The 27,400-nt window shown below is 46.5% G+C and overlaps 1 protein-coding gene across 4 annotated transcripts in view; it reads right to left on the bottom strand.

Moving 5' to 3' along the window:
• STIM1 (stromal interaction molecule 1) overlaps window positions 1-27,400 on the bottom strand; it is a 274,811-nt gene that overhangs the window by 190,973 nt on the left and 56,438 nt on the right. For all 4 annotated transcript variants that reach the window (XM_086933766.1, XM_086933768.1, XM_086933769.1 and 1 more), the window contains exon 3: window positions 6,299-6,413. In XM_086933766.1, the coding sequence (XP_086789892.1) occupies window positions 6,299-6,413 (115 nt within the window). The remainder of the gene's footprint in view (window positions 1-6,298; window positions 6,414-27,400) is intronic.

Raw genomic sequence — 27,400 nt, 5'->3', positions numbered from 1 at the left:
CTCTTCCTCTCGTCCAGTCCAACAAAGGAGCCCACCCCGCTAATCAGCCTCAGCACCACATTTGTCCTACTGAAAGCCAGAGGGAGAGGAAAACCTTGAACCCACATGAACTAAAGTAACACACCAAAATCACAAACAATGTAAAAGAAACATTTTTGTTGAAGGAGGCAAAATAACTAAACTATGGGTTGTGGAATTCTCGGGTCTTTGGGGAGGAAAGGAGAAGCTACAGGGATCTCTCTCTGAGAGGCAGGCCAGCGAGGGAGTAACGTGGATACCCTTAGTTTGAGGCGCCTAATCCATTACAAATTACCGGTCTGCTTTTCTCGTCTTATCACATACCTTGGTTTATATTTCATTGTATGTGTTTGTATACAGTGCACACGTAGTTACAAGGAGCAGCACAGCACTTTGTATACAACGCTTTCCTTGCAGTAGGAGCATCACAAAGAGGCGCCCTGCACAGAACAGCAGTGTGACAGGCATCCGTTAAGACCAGATCACAAAAACCAGGAGACTTTGTGAGGCTGGATGGGGAGGGCGCAGAGGAGCCTGTAACTGGAAGAATACTAGACCCTACATGTGGCCTTTACGTTTACAATATGAGGTTACATCAAACAGGGGCACCCCTATTCCTCAAATTTGGGGGAGATAAATAAAATTACAGCTACAATGGTTCGGGAAAATTGTTAAAAATACGCTATTAAGAATGTATATGCATAAAACACAAATACCTAGACAATAAATCTTAAAGGGGTACCCAATACAAAAAAGGATTAATACAATAAATTCTTTACTAGAACAGCAGATCTAAAAAAACAAATACAAAACAGTTAAACAATATATAAAAAGGTGCTTACATAGTTACACAAGGAACATCACTAAAAACATGGTTTACAGTGAAAACAAGAGAACAATGGCAGAGCGAGAGAAAACTTTAAAACAAAATAAGTCCAACAAATAACAAGAATAAAACTTGCCATCAATGCTTCCTTATAAATATATATGCCAAAGAACGGAGTCAACTGTGTTTCGACCTATAATGTTTTCATGGTCATCATCCGGACAGGGAAATTGTTTATAAAGCAATCATAATATATTGGCACTATAATTGAGATGTGCGGATTTATGATTCATTACTGTTGTTGGACTTCTGATGCAGTTTCTATGAGGTCCTTTTGCATTTTTAAGCACATTTGACTCGAATTACACAAATTATTTTGACTGGTGGCTCTATAAACAATTTCCCTGTCCTGATGATGACCTTGAAAACATTATAGGTCGAAACGCCTTTGACGCCCGTCTTTGGCATATATTTATGAGGAAGCACTGATTGTAATTTTCTTTCTTGTTATTTGTTGGACTTATTTTGTTGTAAAGTTTTCACTCCCTCTGCCATTGTTCTCTTCTTTACACTGGAAACCATGTTTTTAGTGCTGTTCCTTGTGTAACTATGTGAGCACCTTTTATGTTATTTTTTTAATTGTTTTTCTAGACCTGCTGTTTTAGTAAAAAATATGTTTTTGTATTAATCATTGTTTTTTGTGTTGGGTGCCCCTTTAAGATTTCTTGACAAGGTATTTTTTTTGTTTTCATGCATATACATTTTTAATAGCTTATATTAACAATAGGAGGCAAAGTGAGACAACAATTTGCTCAAAATCACATGACTTGGTTAAATACAGAAGTTTGGATTAAAACAAAACGCCAGTTTACAAGGTCAGCAATCTAGTCGCTAGACGACACTACCTTCCTACCTGGAGTAGTTCATTATCAACATTGCCATTTGCTTTCATAGAAACTGTGCTTATGCCAGATGGGAATACAGGCGCTGTTGAATTTTGTGAGGGTCGTTTTAAGGGAAAGGGCGATCTCAGATTCTCTTGATAGTCTTCAAGTTTTTTCTAAGTTCAAAAAGAAGAATTGGAACGGGGCATTTACACCGGCCTCAAGTGATGGGCGTCCAGAAGTGAGGACTTCTAGCGGCCCCTCATGGGTATGTCCATGGATTTATGCCTCCAAAAATGGCTGATCTCTTTCAATTGTGTTTTGAGACAGTAAGCTAAGGATAGAGGGCTGCACGGAGCAAATGACTGGGATAAGGAAGAAGGGCAATTTAAATTATGCAAGGGTGATGCCTCTACCAGCTGGTGAAGGCTCTTCAAGGTTCAAAGACGGAATTAATCTGAGTCAGCCTAAATGTAGAGGATCCAACTTTCGTCATTCCATATTCCAGGTCATGCAGCACTTACGCAGAGGATGTTGAACCTACAAGGATCACTGCGGATACAGATCTTGCAAATGCCATATGGTCACCAGAACCCAATGTGGAGTTTAACCTGTTCTCTACCAGAGGTTATTCAAGTACGTACATATGAGGTATATCCAGAGCGTGAACCTCACCGTAAGGCAGCAAAGCGCAGCACTGGGCCCAGAAGTTTTGCCTGGGTGACTTACAATTAGGGATCCCGGTTTTATGGTATTTTTTTGCCATTTACGTGTGTATTTATCCATATTTATTTTGGGTTTTGTGGAAAAATTAGGCTGAAATTAGTATAATTCCACATTTATTTAACCAATAAATATGCGCTCATGCTTTCAGTGATATGAACACCGCAGAAGATACATCAGTGCACTTATATGAAAATATGCACATTACAGTATCAACCTTGTGCATATCTACTGATGTTCTTTACTCAAATTCCGTTCTTTTTTACCCCCTTATCTATCAATCCACACATCTATTGGCCTGGTAGTCATGGAAGATTTAGAATTACTCAAAAAGCAACACAATTTCCATTTTTATCCACATTTTAAAATAAATACGGACAAGAAAATGAATGTTTTCTATCTGTATTTATCTGTAAAAATCAGTAAAAACGGAAAACAGGGAGCCCTACTTACATTGCAGGAAAACCAGAGTCCTGACTATAATGAGGTTGCAGCTGATGAAGTTCACCCAAGTCTTCATCCTTTGGATGGCTCCTTAAATCCCCCAGGGTTTCTAGGTTCACAGGTATCCTCCAAATCCCAATAGTTACAATTTACTTTGTAAAACAAACACTAGAACGGTCTGACTGATAGAACATCAAATCCATTTTTGAAGCTCCTCAAAATCGACTCATCGGTCCTGAAAACGTACACAATTATGACAAAGACAATTTATCCTCCCCTCACATCACGAATATAATAAACTTCAATCTCTGTAGACGGCTGAGCCAGTTTGGTTTTAGGACTCAAGAATGGGAGTTCAATAGAGTTGCAACTGTTAATGCTGTATATTTGGGCGTTCAATGAAATGCATTGGAAAAGAAGAAAGTGTCTTCCATAAAGAGCACAGTGAGTACATGCAAAGCTGCACTGACATGCAAGGTTCTTGTACCCACGAGCAGCACTATCCATGCCAGTCAGCCATGTCTGATAGGGCGGTAGTGAGCTGGCACGGCTATTCTTGGTCAGAGATCACTGGACCTGCTGACAGCTGTCCAGGAAACCATAGTCTATAAAAAGAGGCAGCGGGAGAGAACCTCTCCGCATGTGTATATGATGTGGCAAGTGGATTTGTATGCTTCATCCAGATATCCATGACCAGCACAACAAAGTCTTCCGCTAGCGAAGTCTGTGTCTACGTGGCATGGGCAGAGCAGTGTGTGCTTGGTTAGATAGCAGCCATACACTGGCTTCTTGCTCAGTCATTTTTCCTTCAGTTTCCAAGCTCATGATAAAAGAAATTGTAAATATTGTATTAGTGGGATAGGTGGAGTAATACTAAGTCAAGATGGCTTTGGTTACTTAGCAATTTACTCTGTGATAGACTCCAGACCTTTCACTTTGTGCTCAGATGTTGGCAGACATCACGGCCATATTATGCACCGCACGCCATGGCGCAATGGGTGTGCGCTCCCACATGGTATTACACAAGGTGCTGCGCATACTTGTGCACCCCCTTTTGTAAAACTGAGAGCGCTGGCGCACAGGTAGCACCAGAACTATCTTGAGAGGGCGTTTCCTCATTCGCGTGGGGCGTGACCACATGCAAATGAGGTCACTTTGCTTCTCCACCTACGCCCTATTACAGTCACAGGCCCCGAGGTAAACATGCTGTTAGGAGGCACACAGGTTGTGAGCCTCAAAGAGGTGGTGTACTGTCAGTCCCTTGGACCACCCCCCAGACGTTACCCTATAGACCACTCACTGCACTCACCTGCAAGGGGATCTCGGTTACCTCTATAAACTGCAGGCGGTTCTCGCCATTTTTAACCTCTGAGCGGCCTGTAAAGAGATTCTCGGTATTTCGCTGAATGTGCTGCCTTCAGGACAGCCACAAGTTGGCAACTGCCTTGGGGGCACCACATTCATGATAAGGTGCGCTGTCCTGTCCGCACCAGGTGCATATTTACTGGGACAGTGCGCCCTTTCAGTAATCAGGGGTCCTGATGTTTAATGTACAAACAGAACCTGAACTATTTACACCATCTGATTTTTTTCCTTTTTTTGGTGCGGGTCCAGATCAATCTTCCGCAGCCGAGATGGTCATTTTTGTCCCATATTCTAGAAGCACAACATATGGAACCCAACTGGATGAACAATCGAGTGTTCATAACTACAACCGTGAAAGATTACTAATATCACGGGCACTACGATCCCTACAACAAAATCCATGTTCAGCAGCAGATAGCCCTCTCGCTTGCACATGGAGGTCGAGTGAGCCACCCATTTTGGTGGCAAGTGCCCACCCCCTCCAGCTTCAGCACAACTCATTCAGGAGTTGGCTTGGTAGATACCTCCAGACCGGACTGTCCGTCGGGCCTGGAACAAGAAGGGGCCACAAATAATGTCCCTGTAGACTAAGGACCACCAGCCCCTCTTATCTGCTTGTCAAACAGCAGACATCAGAGAACTGTAGACTCTGTTACAGGTCTTGCTGCACACAAGCAGATGCTGTGGTGGCCTCTCTTATAGCTCAGACTTTGCATACACTTTCTTACCGGATGCAGGGTTGGAATCACCACTGAGCTGGAGTAAAGCATCTGCATGAGAAAGGGATAGTCAAAGTGATAAAGGAATACTAAGTACCGGGGCTTGGCAGTCACTGATTTTTCGAACAGGTCCCCATCAGGTGCAATGCATGCAGTATGTGGGGCCCTCTGCCTGGATCAGTCTGTTCCCAAGGAATGGCCTCCTGTCCTATTCTTTTCATTCCAGAGTGCCTCAGATTCACACTCCTATACTGGATGTTCCCTCTCATTCTAAATATCACACATCCTTGTTTTCTTTCTCTATCACGCTCATGATGTTTCATGGTCTTCCATCAAATGTACCTTCCTACTCAAAGTAATTTGCTCACTGTGGGCGCTAGCCCAGCAGTCAATGCCCCTTCGTCACTCTTTGCCTTTCTTCCCTCCTCTCACTCTTTTGCGCTTGCTCCTTCCTCTTCACTAAGCAATCTGGTTTGCTTTTTATACTCAGTTTCTACTCTACCTCAATATTCCCACCTGAATAACCACCTCTCCTCGGCTGCCCCACAGGAATAATATACACACCTCCATTTACGCCAGCTGTTGAGTGCCATAACTCCCTGCCTCGCATATTCGACCTTTGATTTAAGGTATTTGATTATCCCTGTTCCGTCTATTTCCCACTAATCATTTTAGCCAAGTTGCAAGCTCTATTCGCTCTCTAGTTTACGAATCCTGTGGTCTAATGGCATCGATAGGCCTGGACTCTTCTTGTAATCTCAAGCAGCTTCCATGAAGCCGTCAGCAATGGGTAGGCTTTGGAGTTGTGGTCTGTGCAAGGGGACTGGTGGTTTGGGGTGCATGGAAGGTGAGGAGTCCTGGGGTTAGTGTGCCAACCATGGGAGAGCAGATTGTCATAGGAGATGCTAGCATGGTGGAGTGGATGTCAGAGATCCAACAATACCCTAAATAAGTGACTTAATACGAGGAATGCTCTCTTTATTGCTGCTTCATCTGGTAGAGAGAAGGCAACAGTGCAGATTGTTACACAAAGGAATATTGTAGGAGAAGGAGTATTTTGCCCAGTGAGTATCAGTGGTGATTGGTCATTTGTTATCCATGGACACTTCCCGGGCAGGCTCTCAACTAAGTTAATAATCCTTAAAGCTGCTCCACCTTTAATAAGAAGTCAGTCATTTCATAAGGTACCTTTGATGGAGAACATTGAGGAAAGAAAGATTAGCATTCGGCAAACAGAGTAGCTTTCAGCACACCTATGCTCAAGTTATGGACAGAGGCACAGATCAACAAGTCATCTGTTGAGGGCGCAGGTCTCTTACCTTCAGAGTTCTTCCACGATTGCCAGAGATCTTCCACGCTGATGAGCTTGTCTTCTCCATGGAAGGTACTGTGCTTTACGGTTGGGTCATGGTAATTCAGGTCTTCCCGCAGGAACTAGGAAGTAAACAGACATGGATTTACAACTCGCTTACCAAGAATGCCAGATTCCAGAAGTCCCAATGCTTACAGCAATAGCCAGCAAAGCGTTTTCCACTACACAAAGGCCACAGTGCAATAGAATTCTAATGGACAAATACTGGGTCTCCCATCTGTAGGAGGAGAAACATACTGGGCGTGTACAGTCACTATGAAAGGACCTGCTGATGGTTGTAAAATGTCTGGTTAAGGTTTGTTCTGGGATCAGGCGACCTGGAGTTGGTCTCCAGATTCAATGTTTCCACTTGTAGGAACGCATTGAAGACTTCCCTGAACTTGGAAGCATTCAACAGGCATCACAAGAATTAGTCTCTCATTGGCACAGGAATGTATATGAACACTATGTTAAGTGTGAAAATGCATCTTATGGAAATGATACGGATGCACAGGGACACTGTGCTGGTTTATGACTGACACAGATGCTTGAGAAAAGGGGAAAAGTGGGATATTAAGCCTGGCCTTAACATGCAAAGCAAAGAAGGAGCCGGCGGAAGGGAAAGGTTAGTTTTTCTACCATTGTGTTGTCTCCAGGTCGATGCAAGTTCGGAGACAATGTGCCCAGTGATCGACTTATCACATCACAGTGATATAACCCCATGACGGTCACTAGGACAGGAGCTCGTGGCAGTTTACAGAAGGAGATAACTTGAGTGAACAGGAAACTGGTGGGGACAGTTGGAAGCCGGCATGCACATTTAACAATGTTTCCAACGTTCAGGAGCTTTGCAGAAGAATCTGGTGGAAAATCCAAACATTTCCTTAACCCAATGACTGCCAACTACATGCAGTTCTGGTCTTTGTTTGAGCTGTACAACAATAAAAAATGTTTAAATATACTGATTTGTATTATTTGGTTTCATTTGGAGGTTTGTCAAACGCTTTTAAACAGCCAGCAGTGGAATCGGAGCGCTTTGAGGTAAGGGCACATGCAAGAAGGAAATGGAAGGTTGCTTTACAGTATATGAACCTTAACCTGAGGTGGAGAAGCAGCTGATCATCTAGCGGTGATTAACTGTACCAGAACAAAAACCAGTCGATAATGCCCACAAATATGAAGCCCCGAAAGAGCATGTGTGCAGAAGTCCTGGGTTAAGAGGCGAGGTAGACCATAGCCATTTCACTGGCAAGGACGTCTCCTTCAACTGGAGAGAGTTGCAAAGACAACAAGACGATTACCAAAATGCCATGGTGAAAAGTTGTCTTTAAAAAAACTTCTGCATATCAAAGGAGGCGGCAGGGAGGAACCCTGGACAGTGCTCATGCCATAGCGCCCATATTTGTACGAATGGACAACCAAAAGACATTGCTTGGCAAATGTAAGCGTTACGGTAGATTGGTAAGTGACAAATCGTTTTGCAAGATAAATTGGTGGCAGCCATGATGCACATGGTGTACAAGGCAAAGTCAATCAATCAGCATTTGTAAAGCGCAGCACTGTCCCCCCTAAGGGTATCTGGGCACGGAGGGTGCCAAGTCTCCGTCGAAAAGCCGGGTCTTGAGTTTCTTTCTGAAGTCCGCCAGGGAGGGTGCTGTTCAGAGGTGGAGGGGCAGGTCATTTCAGGTCTTGGCGGCGATGTAGAAGGAGCGTCCCCCGCTGTGGCTGTGTCGGGTGTAGGGGTGTGTGCGAGGGCAAGTGAGGCGGAGCGCACGTCTTGAGGGCAGATGGAAGTTCAGTCGATGGTTGATGTACGATGGTCCTTGATTGTGTAGAGCTTTGTAGGCATGTGTGAAGATCTTTAACTAGCATCTTTTCTGGGTGGGAAGCCAGTGGAGGTGTCTGAGGCGAGGAGCTATACAGGTCCGTTTGGGCAGGTCCAGGAGGAGTCTGGCAGCAGCGTTCTGTATGATCTGGAGTCTTCTGAGGAGCTGGATGGCGATTGTGGCATAGAGAGCATCGCCGTTGTCGAGATAGCTGGTGACGAGAGCCTGCATGATGGTCTTTCTAGTGTTGATTGGGACCCATCTGGAGATTCTGCAGAATATGGGAACGGTGTGGAAGGAGGAAGAGGCTGCTACAGTGAATTAAAGTTTGTTTTTTCTTTCAATGAGAACCATCAGAGGGATTACACAAACTGTGTGGATCGGTCATGTCATTTCACTCCAAATAACAGGCAAGCTGCACAGTTCCAGTTCATCTGGTGAGAACAGAGTGAAAAGGCTGTTGTTGACAGGACCCAGGAGCACAACAGTGAAAAATGTTGCCACGTTCATCATCAAGCATAAAAGTGCACCTTGTGTCTTGAGCATACACGTGAACTCATATCTTGCAGGAGTCTAAGATGTAAGCCAAGAAGGCTAATTGCGCAGTTAGCAAGGCATAGATAGCCCTAAGGTACGTCACAACTGATGCTGACTATTTTGGAGCGAAAAGAGCCTGATTCGACCGGGCGACAGCGGTCTTGTAGGAAGAAAGAGAACCTTGACTGTGCTGTTACGCTAATGCCTGTCCAAGCAGACATCTTTCAATTAGCACCGGGTTGTTAAAGGTGTCAAAAGCAGCTGAGTGGTTTAATCAGATCAGTGCACAGGCCTAGCCCTCTTCTGGAAACTGCTATGCTCTTCACTGTAGAGTAGTGTCTGTGCGGTGTGGCGCCATAACAAAAGCCACCAAGAACACAGTGTGACCCCAGGCGGGCAAACAACTGGTGATAGCAGCTTCAAGGGTCTCTGTAACAAAATGAAGGCCTGAATTTGACCTATAGTTAGATTACTAAGATCCGAGTTTGATTTCTTTAGGACAGGTGTAATGATTGCAAGTTTCAGGGACTTGGAAATGTTCCAGATGGAAAGGGGATATGATTAAAATGTTGATGATGGTGTAAACATTTGGAAGCCCTGGTAATAGCTTCAGCAATGACAATATCCTAAGAAGGAGAGACGTATTTAAGAAGATGTTGCATTTGTCAGATTGAAAGAACAGCACAAACTCACCGAGAGGGCTGCACAGGAAGGCAAAAGTGGGCACAGTTCCATTGTCCATGGGGTAAAAAGTGGCAATGCAACCTCTCACAGTGTCAATTTCTTTGCCAACCACTAACAGAATTTTGAAGCAGAGACCTGATGAGGGAAGAGACGCTAGGAGACACGGTCTCCTTAAATATCTGTAAGAGTTCTTTGGTGAAGTTCAAAGATTCAGCAATGCGAACTTGAAAGTGTTGCTTATCATCTCTGGCATATACAGAGATATTGCTTCTGATATAAACCCAGCAGGCCGATTGGACAATTTGGTTTTGTTTGAGCATCTTACTGCTGATGTCTCTTGAAGTATCAATTGGCAGAAATTGTTCCTGTCCATTTGTTAGTCATCAAGGAGTTCTCCTTTCGGGTAGAGGTGCACACCAAAGTACCAGACTCTTGGTGAGGTTGAGTTCTGGTAAACTATTGTGTCGGTGGGAGAAGAGGCCGGAAGACCTGGCAGTGTACTAGGCTTGTGCTGCGTCTCCCTAGGAAAGTCCAGATCCAACCAGAACGTGTGCGGTTCAAGGCTCTTGTTTGGACTCTCAGAGCCTTCTACCACTCTGGCCCTCAGTACCCGTCCAACAGATTTACACAATACCAACGGACCGGGTCACTACGGTCCTCCAGCTCCGCGGCGATTCCTCATTTCAGAAGGAAAAGGTGAGGCTGCAGCTGGAATTCTTACCCGGCCGCCGCTGGGGACTGGAATGTCCTCCCATCACAGCTCCCGCCACGGAGGACATCCAGGCCTTTAAGCAACTCCTCAAGACTCGGCGCTTTGGGTCCGCTTTATAAAGCCATCTGTCAGTTTGGGATCATATTTCTTTGCCAGTGCCGGGACACTCGCACAGTAGCTGCTGTGCTCTCCAAATTGCAATTAAACCATAATAATAAAGTTTGAGGCGTGACTAGGTGTAGACTTTATTTATTAAGAGTTTTATATAGCGCGAACAAGACCCTTTCGGGTAACAGAACGCTTTGTAAGAATAGCAATAGAAGGCAAGTTACAAAACAGATGGCAATTTGCCAAAGTACAATATAAGTTACATAAGCAAGAGGTGAGAAAACAAAACAAACATCGGCACATACTGACATGGAAAGAGTACTTTTGGTAAAAGAACAGTGTGTAGATTTGCGGGAAAGCACAGGAGAAACAACTCAGGTAAGAGTTGTATATGCCAGGGTGTGACAAAAGCAGCAACACACAATCAGGAAAGGGGTTGTTCAGACGGAGAGCGAGGACTGTCCTCAATGAGAGGAATTTGTTCACAAATCGAGATTGTACTTCTTTCCTGAAGATGAATGTGGAAGGGTTGCATCTGATCTTGGGTGGGGGAGAGTTCCAGATTTGTGGGCCCATTTCTGTGACAGATCGGTTGTAGGTTTTCTTTTTGTTAAATGTTTTTGGTTTGAGTAGAAGGGAGCTTGTGCTTGTGGATGGTCTGTTTCCATCTAATAAGGTCAGGTTCTGGGCCAGGTAAGAAGGGGTGTTGTGGTGCAGCGCTTTATGGCTTATACGTGCAATTTTGAGATGGAACCTTGCCTCATAAGTTGACAATTTCAATCACTGGAGGTCGAGGGTGATATGAATACTTTTTTTTGAGCCAGTGATGAGCCTGACTGCAGTATTCAAAGTGGCTTTAAGTAGCGCAAATGCGATTTTCGGAAGGCCCGCAAGAGTGGCTCAGTCATAATCTAATTTTGATAGAACAAGAGCTTGAACCGTTGTTTTGTAAGGTTTACGTTTTCGTAGGATGTAAAGTTGAAGGTTAGCTCCCCTGGTGGTGGCACTAATGTGCTTTTGCATGGAGAGGGCATTATCTAGGGTAATACCGAAGGATTTTGAAGAGTCAATAAGGTGTGGGGTGCAATTCAAAGCAGTGAGACAGTCTTTGATATTAGGGGTGATGGCAGGCAGTGAAAACAACAGGAATTCTGTTTTGAGGGCATGGAGTTTGAGGTGGTTAAGAGTTAACCAATGTTGCATTTTTGTCAGGATGTGGTTGAGGATATTGATGTAGTCGAGGGGGCAATTTTCATGTATAGCTGGGGGTCGTCCGCATACATGTGGTAGGTAAAATGAGCAATTTTGAGGATTTTGGTTAGGGGCTCTATGTATTAGATTAAACAAGGTCAGGCAGAGAGTTGACCCTTGAGGTACACACAGCAACACTGGCAATTGATTAGGAAGACCTTGATTGATTAAGATGCTCTGAGAGCTATTGTGAAGGAAAGAGGAGAACCATTTTAGCACAGCGGGGGAAAGGCCCATCTAGTGTTCTAAAGCGTTCAGCAGAGCATCATGACTGACCGTATCGAACGTCGCTGACAAGTAGGATTAGTAGACAGGATTCATTCTGGTCGAGTGAACGTACTGCATCATCCACAATGTGCACCAGGGTTGTTTCCATGATATGACCGGATCAAAAGCCAAATTGTCATTGGTCAAGGAGCTGGATTGGTTCAGAGTGATTGTGGACCTGTAAGTGCACACATTTTCCTAGGAATCTGTCTAAGCTTGGGATGTTAGAGATGCGGCGGTAGCTATTAGGGTTAGACTGGTCTGCATTTGTTTTTTTGTAGAATAGGAGTAACCTTGCCACTTTTGAGGCCATCGGGTGTGAAGCCTTGGGTGAGTGAGGCATTGATGATCTTTGTAGATGGAGAGTAGGAAGTGTATGGATTTGTTGAGGAGTTTGGAGGGAAGGGGGGTCAATGAAGTGGTTGGACTATTTTAGAGAGGTCAGAAGTTTCATTTTCCTTGAAGGTTTTAAAGGAGGACCAAGAAGCGTTATTATTAAATGGTAGTTTTCCACATAGCCAGGTATCTTTTATACTCCACACATCCGACCCTTCCTCTCTCACACTAGCATCACACATAGTATATTCCCCTTCAAGTGCTCCCACTGCTTCGTTGGTCATAGCACGCCCCTTCCCGCAGCGGGGCGGGAAGAATCCAATGACGAAGCATGCCACCAAAGGACCTTTTGGTGGGAGGGAGTTATTTTAACAAAACAATGTTATGGTATGTTAAGTTAACTTATATAGGCTGCCCCAACATCAGGGCGTCCCAGCGCTTGCAGACAAAACCAACCAGGGGTCACAGCGCGGAGGCAACAGAGAAAGTACTGTGAGACAGCCGAAGAGTCAGCCGTCTAGATGGAGGCGAACAGCCAGGTTTTAATATATTTTCGGAAAAGCCAATGATTTTGTATAGCACGTGCCTCAACGGGGATGGGATTTCCAAAGAGCAGGGGCAGGAGACCTGAAAGAACGGCTGCCAGCTCTGCTCCTGCGTACCCTAATGGTACAGGCAAGTTGGAGGTCAGCAGGGCCCGGGTGGGAATATAGGGGGTGCAGAGTCCTTGCAGTATTTGGGGGCCCTGGTCGTGTAGAATTTTAAGGGTTGAGCAAAGGGACTTGAATTCAATTCATTCAATTCATTGTTTCACCGGCAGCCAGTGAAGCCAGCGGAGAAGGTGTGAGGTGTGGCAGTGTTTGGGTAGGGCAAAGAGTGCGGGCAGCTGCGTTTTGAGCCCTCTGGAGTCTTTTGGTGACTGACTTGTTGGTACCCAGCAGTAGTCCATTACAGTAGTCTAGGTGGGATAGGACCAGGGACTGGACTATAACTTGCCGGGTAGGCGGCTCAAAGAAGCCCAAGATAGGTTTGATGCAGCGTAGGTGGCCGAAACAGGTACCAGCAACCTTTTTTGCATATGACTCAAAAGAAAGTGCCTTGTGCATTAGGACACCCAGATTCTTCACAACCTCCTTTGGTTTATGGGGGAGGCCCATAGCCGGGGGCCACCACTAATGGTCCCACTTCTGTAGGTTACGTCCCATCAGGAGCACCTCAGTTTTGGAGAAATTAAGCTGGAGATAATTGTCCGACATCCAGTTTGAGATGGCCAGAACATCTTCCTGAAATTTGGCCTGGTCAGGCGAGGTGTCATTAGGGAACGTGAAGATAAGCTGAGTGTCGTCCACATAAGAGATCATTTTGATCTTATGTTCCCTGGCCAGAAGGGCCAAGGCCGGACGTACACATTAAACAGCGTGGGGCTGAGGGCCGAGCCCTGCGGGACCCCGCAGTTGAGAGGGAGCCTGCTAGATAAGTAAGGAGGGACGTGGATCTGAAAGGATAGGTCCGAGCGAACCATGCAAGGACCCCATCTCTGACTCCAATCTCCCCGAGACGTTTGAGCAAAATCTTGTGGGAGACTGTGTCGAACGCTGCGCTTAAATCAAGCAGTATGAGAGCGGAGGTATTCCCCAGATCTTGTGATGCCCTCAGTTGTTCCGTGACTGCCAGTAGGGCTGACTCCGTACTATGTTTCGCTCGGAAGCCATTTTGCGACTCGTCCAGGATCCCATTAGTTTCTAGGTAGCTGGTCAAGATTGAATTCACATGGGCTTCCATCACCTTGGCCAGGTACAGCAGGAGGGAGATGGGTCTAAAGTTTTCTGGGCGAGAAGGGTCCAGAGTCGGCTTCTTTAGCAGGGGGGATAACTTTGGCATGTTTCCATGACTTGGGAATAGTGGATGACAGAAGTGATCTATTGATCAGTTCCCGTCCCTCAACCAAGATAGAATCCCGTAGAAGTAAAAAGGTGTCAGGTTTAACAGGATCAAGGGGGGAACCAGACTTCACCTTTGTGGCCAAGAAATCGAGATTCTTATGAGTAATGGGGGGCAGGGTTTCCAGAGGGTCCAGGGAGTCAGGTGGATAAATCGCTTGGCCAGGGGTCGGGTGGGGAATGTGTTTCCCTATACATTATTAGGGCACACACCCATCACGATTAGTGAGCAGAATATTTTGGAAGGATGTATCTATTGGCTAAGTCTAAGGTGGATTATTTTTCGTTTTTCTATGATGTATTGAAGAGGACGAGTCTACCTTCCGTTCCTCTACCTCTTCACTCCATTATTTGTTTATTGGTTGATGACCTTTAGGCAGACGGACAGCGAGAGGAGGTTTGAAGATGGGTATCGGAAGCGTGGAGTCCGAGGGCACAGTAAGTGTCACTCTTCACTGCACTGATGTGCAGGATGATGGCAACAAAATATTATAGTTGTATGAATCATAACTAGCGAGATGAGCAAAAGCAGAATTCGGGGTGACCTTACGACTAGAAGAAATGCTCAGTAGTTTAACTGGAGGAAGGAGGGTCATTCACAATCTGGACGGGCTAACCTTAGTTGTTCACTGAGTTAGTGGTTATATCTGGTGCAAGGACTTAAAATGAGGTGGCATTTGCTCGAGATCAACAAGTAACACGTGTCAGTTCGGTTGTGCATGTAGGCAGATCCTTCAGAAAGCTGTAAGTTGCCCTTTGTTAGCCCCTGGCACTGCCCTTGTTACCCCTAGGGCAAGGTGTCATGAAAGCAGAAGCGTCAACAAAAGGTAAACATGGCCCCAAGAGCCTTTCTATTCTGGGCCCTTCAGCAGAGAACAGGAGACTGGACATGGGTGAAGAGTGAGACAAAAGGTCAACTCTGACGTCGTCAGGGTAAAGGGTGTGTGACGTCACTACTACCCTTAGCATGAAGTGAATCACGTCCAGGCTTTATACTAATGGTTTGAACAGCTGGTAATAATAATCCACATTTGTAAATCGCACAATCAGCCGTTAGGGTCTCTAGGCGCTGGGGGCCGTCGGGAAGATTTAGCAAGCTATTGCCCAGAGTCACACACATGGCGCTGAGCTAATCTACCTTGAAAACCAAAGAAGTTCCCCGCTTGCACTTGTTCACCAGTGTCTGCAAGAGGCATGAACAAGCAGAGTGCCTACATGCTCTGAAAGTAAGGGACTCACAGCTGGCATTATTTTCAGAGGCTTACCGTGAGGAGAGTGAAGCAGAGCCATCGGGCAGTGTAGCCGTGAGGGAAACGGCCGACCGGGATAACGCGCTGTCCACAAGCGCACTACAGCCCCCAGCAGCACCAGGGGAGTCGCGCTCGTGACGCGGCAGGAGCGCCACGCGGCGCTGAAAGGGAGACGCCCCCTACTCGCCTCGCGAGTCGCGCGCGGGAGAAGCCCGGGACAAGGGCGGGACAGTCTTAGACAGTCCTAGACTGGCCGGGACTGGACTGGACCACCTCCCTAACATCCGCAACCCAAGCAAGTAAGAAAATAATTTACTACTAATATTGTTGTGCAGTGTTGCCCTGAAAGGCTTTAAGTGTGCTACTAATGTACATCCACTGACACACGAACCTTACTAAACTAGCTGGTGACAATTGCTAAAACCTATCCAACAACCTGCACATAGGATCTGTACAGCTACGTACTAAGCCCGGTGGGCAGGTGTGAAAGCGGTATATCTGGCTTTACATTTAGTTCTTTAACAACATAGCTTTACCATGTCTAAGAAAACTACTAAAAAACAGCCATCTGTCAATTGTAAGCCCATAGAAAACTATATGCTCCAAGTCGTAACTAAAATAAATAACGACAGAAGACAATCATTAGGATTAAGTCAGTCGCCCAACTTACAGTTACTAAGTCCAACCCAAAGTCCCCAACATTCAGGCGATGAAGCACCTGATGACTCTATTAACCTAATAGACATTACGGTACACCCCACTCCAAATTTGGCTGATCAGAATAGCCTTATCCTGGATGATGTAGCAAATATAGTCGCATCAGATCAAGAACTAAATATTGATCTTGAACACGAGACTCTGACGCATAACGTTGACGAACTGTCATCCCCTGAGCAGGAGATTCAACCTTCGAGAAAGAATAGGAAAACTCAACAAAGGAGGTTGGGGTTACGCTCAGGAAACAGGAGGAAAAAAGCTACCCCGACAGGAAAAAACAAGGCAAAAATCTCAGATGATGGCGATAATGATGTTCTCGATAAAAGCAACCATGATAAAAGCCAAAATGAGGACGACTTGCTTCAGAAAATAGCAGACATTATTGACTCAAAAATCAAAACCATCATTAAGCCTTTAATCGCCAAAATTGACAAACTAAACGCGGAGGTAAAAAAGATGAGTGGCCTTCAAGCTAAAGTTGTCGAAGGGGTTGAGATGGCTAATATCTTAGTGACACAAATGGCGAAACCAATCGAGCCTAAGGCAAGGAGCTCTACAGAAAAAGAGAGTAGCCCTACGCTTCCTGGAAGCCCACCCAGGAATGAAACTCATTCTGTCAGTCGACCCGTGAATACTGCTGGGGCACCAGGACCAACAGTCAATGTGACAACAAACCGGCAAGAAACAGATCCCCTTCAATTCATTGAAGAAGCCTCTCCAGTTGTTCTGGTCCTAGCCAATGTTCCCTTGCCAACAGATGCACAACCTGAAACGCCGGCATCTTTGACTAGTAAGGCACTCTACTGGTTAACAAATAACACGCAAATGGCACCAGGTGGAAAACACCAACTCGCATCTGAAATTAAATCCACCAAGAGGGTTGCGTGGATTGGAAATCGCCCAAAAAGATTCAAGGGGGACTGTGTTATTGTGACTTTCTCCCATTCAGGTGTTTTGCCCAATCTTTTGAACCATATTTACCCCCCCCAAAGAAGAGCAGGATCTGTTGTTCCCCTTACCTTAAAATTCTTCTATGGAGAGCAACAGAATGTGACTTTTCCAAGGACTCCTGGCCCTCTGTGGAATACCGTGAGAAATAACAGAGGGCCAGGGGTTCCCTTTAACGAGTGGGGCATGGTTTTAGGCAATAGATATGAAGCCTTATCAGGGTTAAATGATTGTGATTGACTGGGCAATAGTCCTGAGAACCTTTTAATTCCTGCTGTCATTCATGATGTAAGGGAAACGGCCACTCGGTCAAATACTGGAGTAACTGATGCTTTGATTAATGTAATCGATATCCAGGATGTGCTTGGTAATACGAATAATGCTTATCAATTTTTTGAATGTTCCAAACAAATTGCTAATAATGTTATAAATGAGCCAAATGAAAATTTGTCTTCCGAATTGGCTGGTATAGATGACAACACAAGCGAATACCATCTTAGCCAACAACAGTGTGAAGGTCAAACTGATAGTTTTAAATCTACCAGTGACATTATTAATACACAACGCACTTTAATGTCCTGGAATGTTGCAGGGCTAAAAAATAAGATTCTATCTCAGGATCTGCTAACTTTCCTGGATTTAAAAGACATAATCCTCTTACAGGAGACTTGGCAGCTTGAACCAGATCCAATTCAGGGATACTTACACTACTTCATTTCAGCTACCCCGAGCTCAAGGGGGAGGGCAAAAGGTGGTTTGGTAACATGGATCAAGTTGAGCAATGACTACACAGTGTTACAAATAGATACCAATAGCTCTGATATATTGTTGGTCAAGTTACAGCGACCAGCCAGTAGGGACCTCTTTATTTTTAACATCTACTCAAGGGGACTTCCGGGAGGTAAACCCACTAAGGCGGTTGAACTGTTGGATACTCTATTAAAACAACACTGTTTGGATGCCGATATTATTATTGGTGGTGATTTTAATTGTTGTTTTGAACCACTTGATAATCAGGATGTAGACCTCACTACTGAAGAGGACTTCATTTGGGAAATCCCACAGCTTTCCGTGCTACCCATTAAAAGATGGTCTGAGGCTGCATTACAATTAAAAGTATTATGTGTTGAGCATGGGTTGAGGGCCACTAACGGAAGAACATTATCAGATAAGCAGGGCGCCCCTACTTTCTCAAATGGAAATATACACAGCCGTATTGATTATATACTGACTAATAAAGAGAATTGGGGAAATGTTCTTGATATGAGGATTGAGACAAGGGTGGAAAGTGACCACGACCCATTGATTTTAACTTTTAAATTGTTTGATCTGATGACAAATGAGGAAGAAAGGGAAAATGTCCAGATTAACCTCTCTAATGATCAAAGACACATCAGATGGGAAATTTGTGCAGCCAATGAGGAAAGTATGATAGCTATGAGAGATTTAACAACTCTGGCCATCCAAGAAGTACAGGGTATAAATGACAAAAATACCCCGATAGCTGAAATTAGTAGAATCCACGATAAATTTTTTAACAAGTTAAAATTGTTTTTTCTAAAGAAAGCTAAGAAGAAGCCACGTAGACCAATAAGAAAGGAGGATCAGTGGTATGATAAGACCTGCAGGACTGCCTATAGGTTCTTGTCAGATGCGGTAAAAACCAGAGATAAAATCAAAATAAAGGAAGCTCGAGCTAGGTACAAAAAAGTGCAACTTAGTGCAAAAAGGGATTGGGAGGAAGGCTATTGGAGGGATCTCCTTGAAGCCAGTAGGGAAAGATCCATGACACCCTTCTGGAATATTGTAAAATGGGGAAGGGGGGCAAATAGAGGAGAACCCATGAATTATGTGTTACCAGAAGCCTGGGTTTCCCATTTTTCTACTCAGTTTACTGCTGAGGATGAAGGAGAAGAGGAGTGTCTAGCCTTAGTAGATACTACAACGAGCCTTTTACTCTTCTCCAAAGATGATGTCCTAAAAACTTTGAGCAGTATACCTAAAGCTAGAGCACCAGGCCTAGATTTCATCCCTGCAGACTTGTTTATGCACGACAAGGACCTATGGGCCACCTATATCCAGCTGTTAGCCAACGCTATTGCAAAGGGCTCGCCTATTCCTGAGACCTGGAAAGGTGCGGAGATTATCCCCATCTTTAAAAAGGGGGCATGCTCGGATCCAGGCAATTATAGGCCTATTAGCCTGATTGCATGTATACAAAAAGTTGTGGCAAGGTTATTATTACAGCGAATACATGGGTGGATAGATGATCACGATATATTATCATCCCTGCAGGCTGGTTTCCGCAGCCATACAAGCACCATTGACCAAGTTTTTAGATTTGTTTTATTGTATTGGCGTACAGTTTTATTAGGTGGCGGGATGCTTTATGCGGCTTTTGTTGATTTAAAATCTGCTTTTGATTTAGTACCCCGCCGTAAGTTGTGGAATACCCTATATGATCAAGGTATTCCAAAAGAAATCCTGTCTCTTCTGATTAGAATGCATGAAAACAACTTTGCACAAGTACGCTGGAATCAGCAGGGGAGTGTCACCGAGAAGTTTCCTATAGAGAGGGGAGTGCGCCAAGGATGCGTGCTCGCACCAACGCTCTTCTCGTTATACATCAACAGGGTGATCAGTTATTTTGAACATCAGCCTACGGATGCCCCAAAGTTGGCAGGAAGGCTGATCCCCCTGTTGATGTTCGCGGATGATACCCTGCTGATATCGAAGACCCAGCAGGGACTACAAAGGGCCATTAGGGTTTTTGAAGCATTTTGCACTGACCATGGACTTGTAATTAACACCAGCAAAACTAAATTCATGGTTATGCATAAGAGGAAACATATCAGAGGTAGAGTTATTATGGATGGGGTGCAGCTTGAACAGACCCAGGTTTTTAAGTACCTTGGTATCAATTTATCTTATAATCTAGATTGGAAACAGCACACAAATGAACTAGATACCAAACATGCACAACTTGCAGGAGTTCTCACAAAGGAGCTTTTTTCATCTCATACAAAACCGATAAAACCTGTCCTAAAAATTTATAATGCTAAGGTTGGAGCAGCAGTTCTTTACGGAGCTGAACTCTGGGGGTCCAGCAATTTAACCAAGTTGACGGTAGCACAGAATAAATTCCTCCGCAACATTACTGGTTTACCAATGTCAACCCCATTGATACCTTTAAACTATGACCTGGGATTTCATAGTTTTAGGGACATGGCTAGGTATAGAATTGTGGCCTACTGGAGAAGGTTATGGGTAACCCCTGAACTCTCCCAGTATGCCCAAGGCTTCCTAGAGGTGAGAACCCTGGATACTGGCTGTAAGATAATCTGGATGAAAGAGGTTAAACTCTTATACAGGGCATTAGGCTTACCTCAATTATGGGATGATCCCCTAAATAGTGTATTTCCACCGAAAAAGACCCTTCGAGAACTTTACTGGAGTATGGTGGAGATTAAGTGCTTTAGGAATCATGTGGATCGTTCTTTTACATATGATTACCTGGAGCTCAAGCACTCACCGGCCCTCGAATCCTATTGGGATTGGATCACGGTCCCAGGGGACCGGAAGAGGTACCATCAGTTGAGGGTGGGGACACTTCCTTTAAATGCCCTAATAGTGAAATGGAACAAGGTACAAACTCCTAGGTGCCCCTTTTGTCCGGACCACAATGAAAATATCGGACATGTGTTGTTTGCCTGCCCCGAATATAGAATGCCTAGACGCTCATGGCTTAAACCAATTTGTATCCAGTTAGGCTTAAAAACGTCAAGCGAGGCTGTCAGGATTTTAAGAACAGATACCTCCCAGCCTGTCGTTATAGCTATGGCAAAATTTCTCCACTGGATGTGGATTATTCGGGCACGAAAACTGTGTCTGGAATAAACCTAGGATTGTTATTGTTTGTTGTACTGCTGTGATTAATTAAACTTCTGATCAGTATATCTTTATGATAAACTGTTAAAGCCATATAAGCAATTGTTACTTTTTTACTTTTTATTAGCTTTCTGGCTGGCAATAATGAACTTAGCTTTCTAAATTTAATTGTTTGGGTATTTTAATGCATATTTTAAAGGTTAGGTAAAGATGTAAATAGGGAATTTTAAGATTGTGTAAAAATGTAAATATGATGAGATAGGAAGATGCTTTTTACTTTTGTCTATTTATTGTATTAACTTACTGTGGATTCTGTATACTTGTGGGGCTGGAGGGAGGGGGTGGGTCAAAAAACAACTAACACTTTTTTAAAAATGTCTTTTGTGATTGAAATATATCGAATAAAGACTAATTAAAGTGAAAGTGGTTTGAACAGCTGGTAATAATAATCCACATTTGTAAATCGCACAATCAGCCGTTAGGGTCTCTAGGCGCTGGGGGCCGTCGGGAAGATTTAGCAAGCTATTGCCCAGAGTCACACACATGGCGCTGAGCTAATCTACCTTGAAAACCAAAGAAGTTCCCCGCTTGCACTTGTTCACCAGTGTCTGCAAGAGGCATGAACAAGCAGAGTGCCTACATGCTCTGAAAGTAAGCCACGAAAAACTAATAACAAGTGAAGTGAAAGAAGCAAATGTGACCGAAATTTTCAAGAGGAAAGTGGAGAAAGAAATAGAAAGAAAAGCTAGCACATTTTCTTCCTGGGCGGTTTGTTTTATTATGTTGCTGTAGAGAAACGCGCCGTTATAAAGTGAGCTGTTACTGTTCCAAATCATTTTTTCTCAGAAAAGTCTCTTTTGGTTCGGCTGCCCAGCTTTCTTTGGACGTCCCGGGAGGGGCCGTGCAGCTCACTGATGATGGGTGCAGCAGGGATCGGAGAGGGGCCCCGGCTCGTGACCTCCAAGGGCCCGCTGCAATGTCAGCCTGGCCCCGTCTGAGCACAGCCGCCCTCCCCGCCCAGCCTGGGAGGTTGTGCATCAGCTGTTGCGCAGTATATTTAGCCCACGGAGATGGAAAGGAAAAGTGATACGGCTTTTTTGTTTTCTTTAAACAGAACGCCACCGTGACACATTCCCCAAGGACTACTGTGGGTGCGGGGGGCAAGTGGCGGCCGGAAGCGGGGCGGGTGCACGGGAGACACGTCTGTGGGCCCACACACCGGGACGGGCTTCCGGTGCTTGTTGGGGGGCATTCCCATGACAAAGTACGACATGAGGGCTATTTGTGGAGCTGGACTCCGGCCAGCACGTCTGAGGGGCCGGTGCAATCCCAGACGCTACAGACGCGCCACAGGGTAAGATGGGCAACCAAGGGACGCAGGCACCCGACCCTGCCAAGGTCAAGCACCCAAGAGCAGGCAGGAGCAATGAGCATGCACTGTCCCTTGGGTGCCTGCAAGGAGGGCACACAAGAGCAGGCAGTAGCAAGCACTGTCCCTTGGGTGCCTGCAAGGAGGGCACACAAGAGCAGGCAGGAACATGCACTGCCCCAGGGTGCCTGCAAGGAGGGCACACAAGAGCAGGCGGAGCATGCACTGTCCCTTGGGTGCCTGCAGGAGGGCACACAAGAGCAGGCAGTAGCATGCACTGTCCCTTGGGTGCCTGCAAGGAGGGCACACAAGAGCAGGCAGGAGCATGCACTGTCCCTTGGGTGCCTGTGAGGAGGGCACACAAGAGCAGGCAGGGGCATGCACTGTCCCTTGGGTGCCTGCAAGGAGGGCACACAAGAGCAGGCAGGAGCATGCACTGCCCCCGGGGTGCCTGCATGGAGGGCACACAAGAGCAGGCAGGAGCATGCACTGTCCCTTGGGTGCCTGCAAGGAGGGCACACAAGAGCAGGCAGGAGCATGCACTGTCCCTTGGGTGCCTGCAAGGAGGGCCCACAAGAGCAGGCAGGAACAAGCACTGCCCCGGGGTGCCTCCAAGGAGGGCGCACAAGAGCAGGCAAGAGCATGCACTGCCCCCAGGGTGCCTGCAAGGAGGCACACAAGAGCAGGCAGGAACAAGCACTGCCCCGGGGTGCCTGCAAGGAGGGCACACAAGAGCAGGCAGGAGCATGCACTGCCCCCGGGGTGCCTGCATGGAGGGCACACAAGAGCAGGCAGGAGCAAGCACTGCCCCCGGGGTGCCTGCAAGGAGGGCACACAAGAGCAGGCAGGAACAAGCACTGCCCCGGGGTGCCTCCAAGGAGGGCGCACAAGAGCAGGCAAGAGCATGCACTGCCCCCAGGGTGCCTGCAAGGAGGCACACAAGAGCAGGCAGGAACAAGCACTGCCCCGGGGTGCCTGCAAGGAGGGCACACAAGAGCAGGCAGGAGCATGCACTGCCCCCGGGGTGCCTGCATGGAGGGCACACAAGAGCAGGCAGGAGCAAGCACTGCCCCCGGGGTGCCTGCAAGGAGGGCACACAAGAGCAGGCAGGAACAAGCACTGCCGCGGGGTGCCTGCAGGGAGGGCACACAAGAGCAGGCAGGAGCAGGCACTGTCCCTTGGGTGCTTGCAAGGAGGGCACACAAGAGCAGGCAGGAACAAGCACTGCCGCGGGGTGCCTGCAAGGAGGGCACACAAGAGGAGGCAGGAACAAGCACTGTCGCTTGGGTGCCTGCGAGGAGGGCACACAAGAGCAGGCAGGAACAAGCACTGCCCCGGGGTGCCTGCAAGGAGGGCACACAAGAGCAGGCGGAGCATGCACTGTCCCTTGGGTGCCTGCAAGGAGGGCACACAAGAGCAGGCAGGAACAAGCACTGCCCTGGGGTGCCTGCAAGGAGGGCACACAAGAGCAGGCAGGAGCATGCACTGCCCCCGGGGTGCCTGCATGGAGGGAACACAAGAGCAAGCAGGAACAAGCACTGTCCCTTGGGTGCCTGCATGGAGGGCAGGCAAGTACAAGCACTGCCCTCTGGGTGCCTGCATGGAGGGCACAATAACAGGCAGGAGCAGGCACTGCCCCATGGGTGCCTGTGAGGAGGGCACACAAGAGCAGGCGGAGCATGCACCGTTCCTTTGGGTGCCTGCAAGGAGGGCCCACAAGAGCAGGCAGGAACAAGCACTGCCCCCGGGATGCCTGCATCGATGGCATACAAGAGCAGGCAGGAAACAGCACTGTGTCTTGGGTGCCTGCATGGAGGGCAGGCAAGTACAAGCACTGCCCTCTGGGTGCCTGCATGGAGGGCACACAATAACAGGCAGGAGCAGGCACTGCCCCATGGGTGCCTGTGAGGAGGGCACACAAGAGCAGGCAGGAGCATGCACTGTCCCTTGGGTGCCTGTGAGGAGGGCACACAAGAGCAGGCAGGGGCATGCACTGTCCCTTGGGTGCCTGTGAGGAGGGCACACAAGAGCAGGCAGGAGCATACACTGTCCCTTGGGTGCCTGTGAGGAGGGCACACAAGAGCAGGCAGGGGCATGCACTGTCCCTTGGGTGCCTGTGAGGAGGGCACACAAGAGCAGGCAGGAGCATGCACTGTCCCTTGGGTGCCTGCAAGGTACGCACACAAGGGCAGGCATGAGCATGCTCTGTCCGTTGGGTGCCTGAAATGGAGGGCACACAAGAGCAGGCAGGAAAAAACATTGCCCCCGGGGTGCCTGCATGGAGGGCACACAAGAGCAGGCAGGAACAAGCACTGCCCCTGGGGTGCCTGGAAGGAGGGCACACAAGAGCAGGCAGGAACAAGCACTGCCCCTGGGGTGCCTGCATAGAGGGCACACAAGAGCAGGCAGGAGCGTGCACTGTCCCTTGGGTGCCTGCAAAGAGGACACACAAGAGCAGGCAGACGCGTGCATTCTCCCTTTAGTGGAATTACCAGATGCATGCTTTATTGCTTCATTCTACAGATGCAACTCAATATTCAGCAATCTAGAAGTCATTAAAAGGTGCTTGCCTTACCCAGTAGTCCTGATAAAGGCCACTAACCCAAAGCTGCTTAGATGAGCAGACACATGCTTACTAAAGTATGTGGGGTTAACGGAAATCCCTTAACATCAATGTTGTTGTTTTTAACCATATCATGGGCATCCCAAATAAAGGAAGGCTGGGGTGTATGTATCCTTTAGATATTTTTGTCTTCTCCCTTCACTTTATATTGAGTTTTACGCCAAAAATGTATCAAGGGCTTCCAGGGTTGGTCGCTGGGCCAACCCTGGAAGCCCTGGATACCTTTTTGGGGTAAAACTCAATATAAAGTGAAGGGAGAAGACAAAAACATATTTGAAGGGGCTGTTCGGACTGTAGAAATATGTTAGTGGTTAGAAAGGACCCAATGATGATGCATACCACAAATTGTGGGTGAGAATTTTCTGATCTAATAAATAGAGAGATATCAAAGAGGCGCTGTCCTCTGTGACGTGGTTCTCAGTGCATGGGAGTGCTAACCTTTGTGACAGGATCTTAATATTATGGTAGTCATACCTCTTTTGGAAACAAAGGGACACAATATGATGACTTCATCGAGCTGTGGTTCAGCAAACCTACTGTCACTCTACTGCTAAGCCCAGGCACTACGCACCCTCGTCCCATTCCAAGGGCTGTGATTGCAGGGCAGAGAGGCCTACACAGATGACGGTGGAGGGCCTGGGAGACGGAGGGGCCGGAGAGGCTCAGTGACAAAAGAACTGAAGCTGCCGGGATCTAAGACTGTGAAGGCAGCGGAGAATGAACATTTCCAGTGTGGGCCGGAAGTAAAGATAACCGTTTTATGCATGTATTTCCTGAACTTCATTCTCATGGGGTGAAGCGAGTGGCGAGGGAGGGGTGTGCGGGTACGTGAAAGCAATTCAGTATGAAGGTCATATTTCGCCAGTCGGGTGGGCACAATTAGTAAGGGGCACACAGGGAAAATGTGCCATCCTTGCGGAATAGGAGGAGAGCGAAGTGCCGTACTACCAGTAGGGTGACCAACTGGCATGAGTGCAAATTCAGGACGGTGAGTGTAAAAATTCAGGACAAGGTCAAAATTCAGGACAAAAGGTAAGTTTTACAGACACTTCAGAGGAGGTTGTGCCATAGTATATAAGTAAGTAAATAGACAACCACTTAAGTTTAAGTCAAAATAAGTTTGTATTAGGTTGAGACAATTGTGCACTTCATAGCTTTTCAGTATGCGCGCAGCTTTAAACTCTTCCGTGCTCATGACGAGCTCAGCTCGTCATGAGGCACGGTGCTCGTGTGCTCATGACTAGCTCAGCTCGTCATGACCACACCCATTTCCATTATGGTCCAGCACAGCAGAAGATTATCTCAAGCAGCCAAGGTGTTAAGCAAAAGGGCAGGTCTTTTTGTGGTAACAAAACTGTCCCACCCCACCTTTCCAGCTCGCAGGGCAATGCCCAGTCCGGCCAGTTGGGCCATGCTACCACACTCCAATGGTACCCCTCATCTTCACATAGAACTTCTCTCATGTGTATTTAATTTCTTTTATAGTGCTACTCATTCGACGTATGTATGGGAGGGTGTAGGAGTGTGATTCATCACGCACATTATATAGAGACAATGACTCATATAAACGTGAAAGTAGATGTATAGAAAATGTTGCTTAAGGTAATGGGGCTTACAATGTGTAATCTTACTGTCATCCATTATACATTCTTTCACCATTCATTCTGTCCTTCCATGTGTGTGCCCATCCATGTCCATATTCAACCATTTACAAACCTATCCATCACGTATCCTTCCAGCTATCATTTCACTCATTCATCCCTCCATCCACCCTTTTACTCATCCAACCATTATCCATCCACCCTTTCACCCATCCATTCATCCATCCATTCCCTCATCCATCCAGCCATTTAACTATCCAGCCATCATTTCACTTACTCATTCATCTACCTAGTCACTCATCCTTCCACTCGTTCAGTCAGACATCCACCCAGCCTCCTTTTCTCTCTTCATCCCCTTTCACCTAGCCGTCCATCATTCCATCAACCCACCCATCCATCTACTCATCCACTCCTGAATCAATCCATTGAACCTATCACTCATCCATCCTTTCACTCATCCATCCACCCTTTAACTCCTTCACTCATCTATCCATCCTTTTGTCCATCTACGCACCCATTCACTCACTCATCCAGGCTTACATCCACCCTTTCACTCATCCGTTAATACATTCACACTTTCACTTATCAATTCACCAATCCATCCATCATTTCATCCATCCATCATTTCACTCATCCATCCATCCATCCATCCATCCATCCCTTACTTACTCACTCACCTACCTTTTCACATTAGTTATGAGCGGAGCCTTTGTCTGCAGAGTTACAGGCAGAAGAGGCCCATCAAGAATTCCACCTTTGATGTAGTCCCTAAAGCAAGGGGTGGGGTGGGTGGGGCAGGGTTCACTAAGCCCCTGCAAATAGGTAATCTGAAAAAGTGAAAGGCATGAGTTGTGCATGATGCCCAGTGCCCGGACGTGAGGCGACTGTGACATGGTGTTGTTTCCAGAGCTTTAAGTGGGATGAAAAAACTGAGGGGTCTCTCCAAAGGGGGTGTTCAATGAAATTAAGGGATTTGCTTAAAACACATACGTTATGTTATGTTATGTTAGTTT

Source organism: Lissotriton vulgaris, chromosome 8 (genome assembly GCF_964263255.1).
Source record: "Lissotriton vulgaris chromosome 8, aLisVul1.2, whole genome shotgun sequence".
NCBI classification, from domain to species: Eukaryota; Metazoa; Chordata; class Amphibia; order Caudata; family Salamandridae; genus Lissotriton; species Lissotriton vulgaris.
The sequence above is the reverse complement of the archived record's forward strand: the minus strand, read 5'-3'. Positions and strand labels throughout refer to the sequence as shown.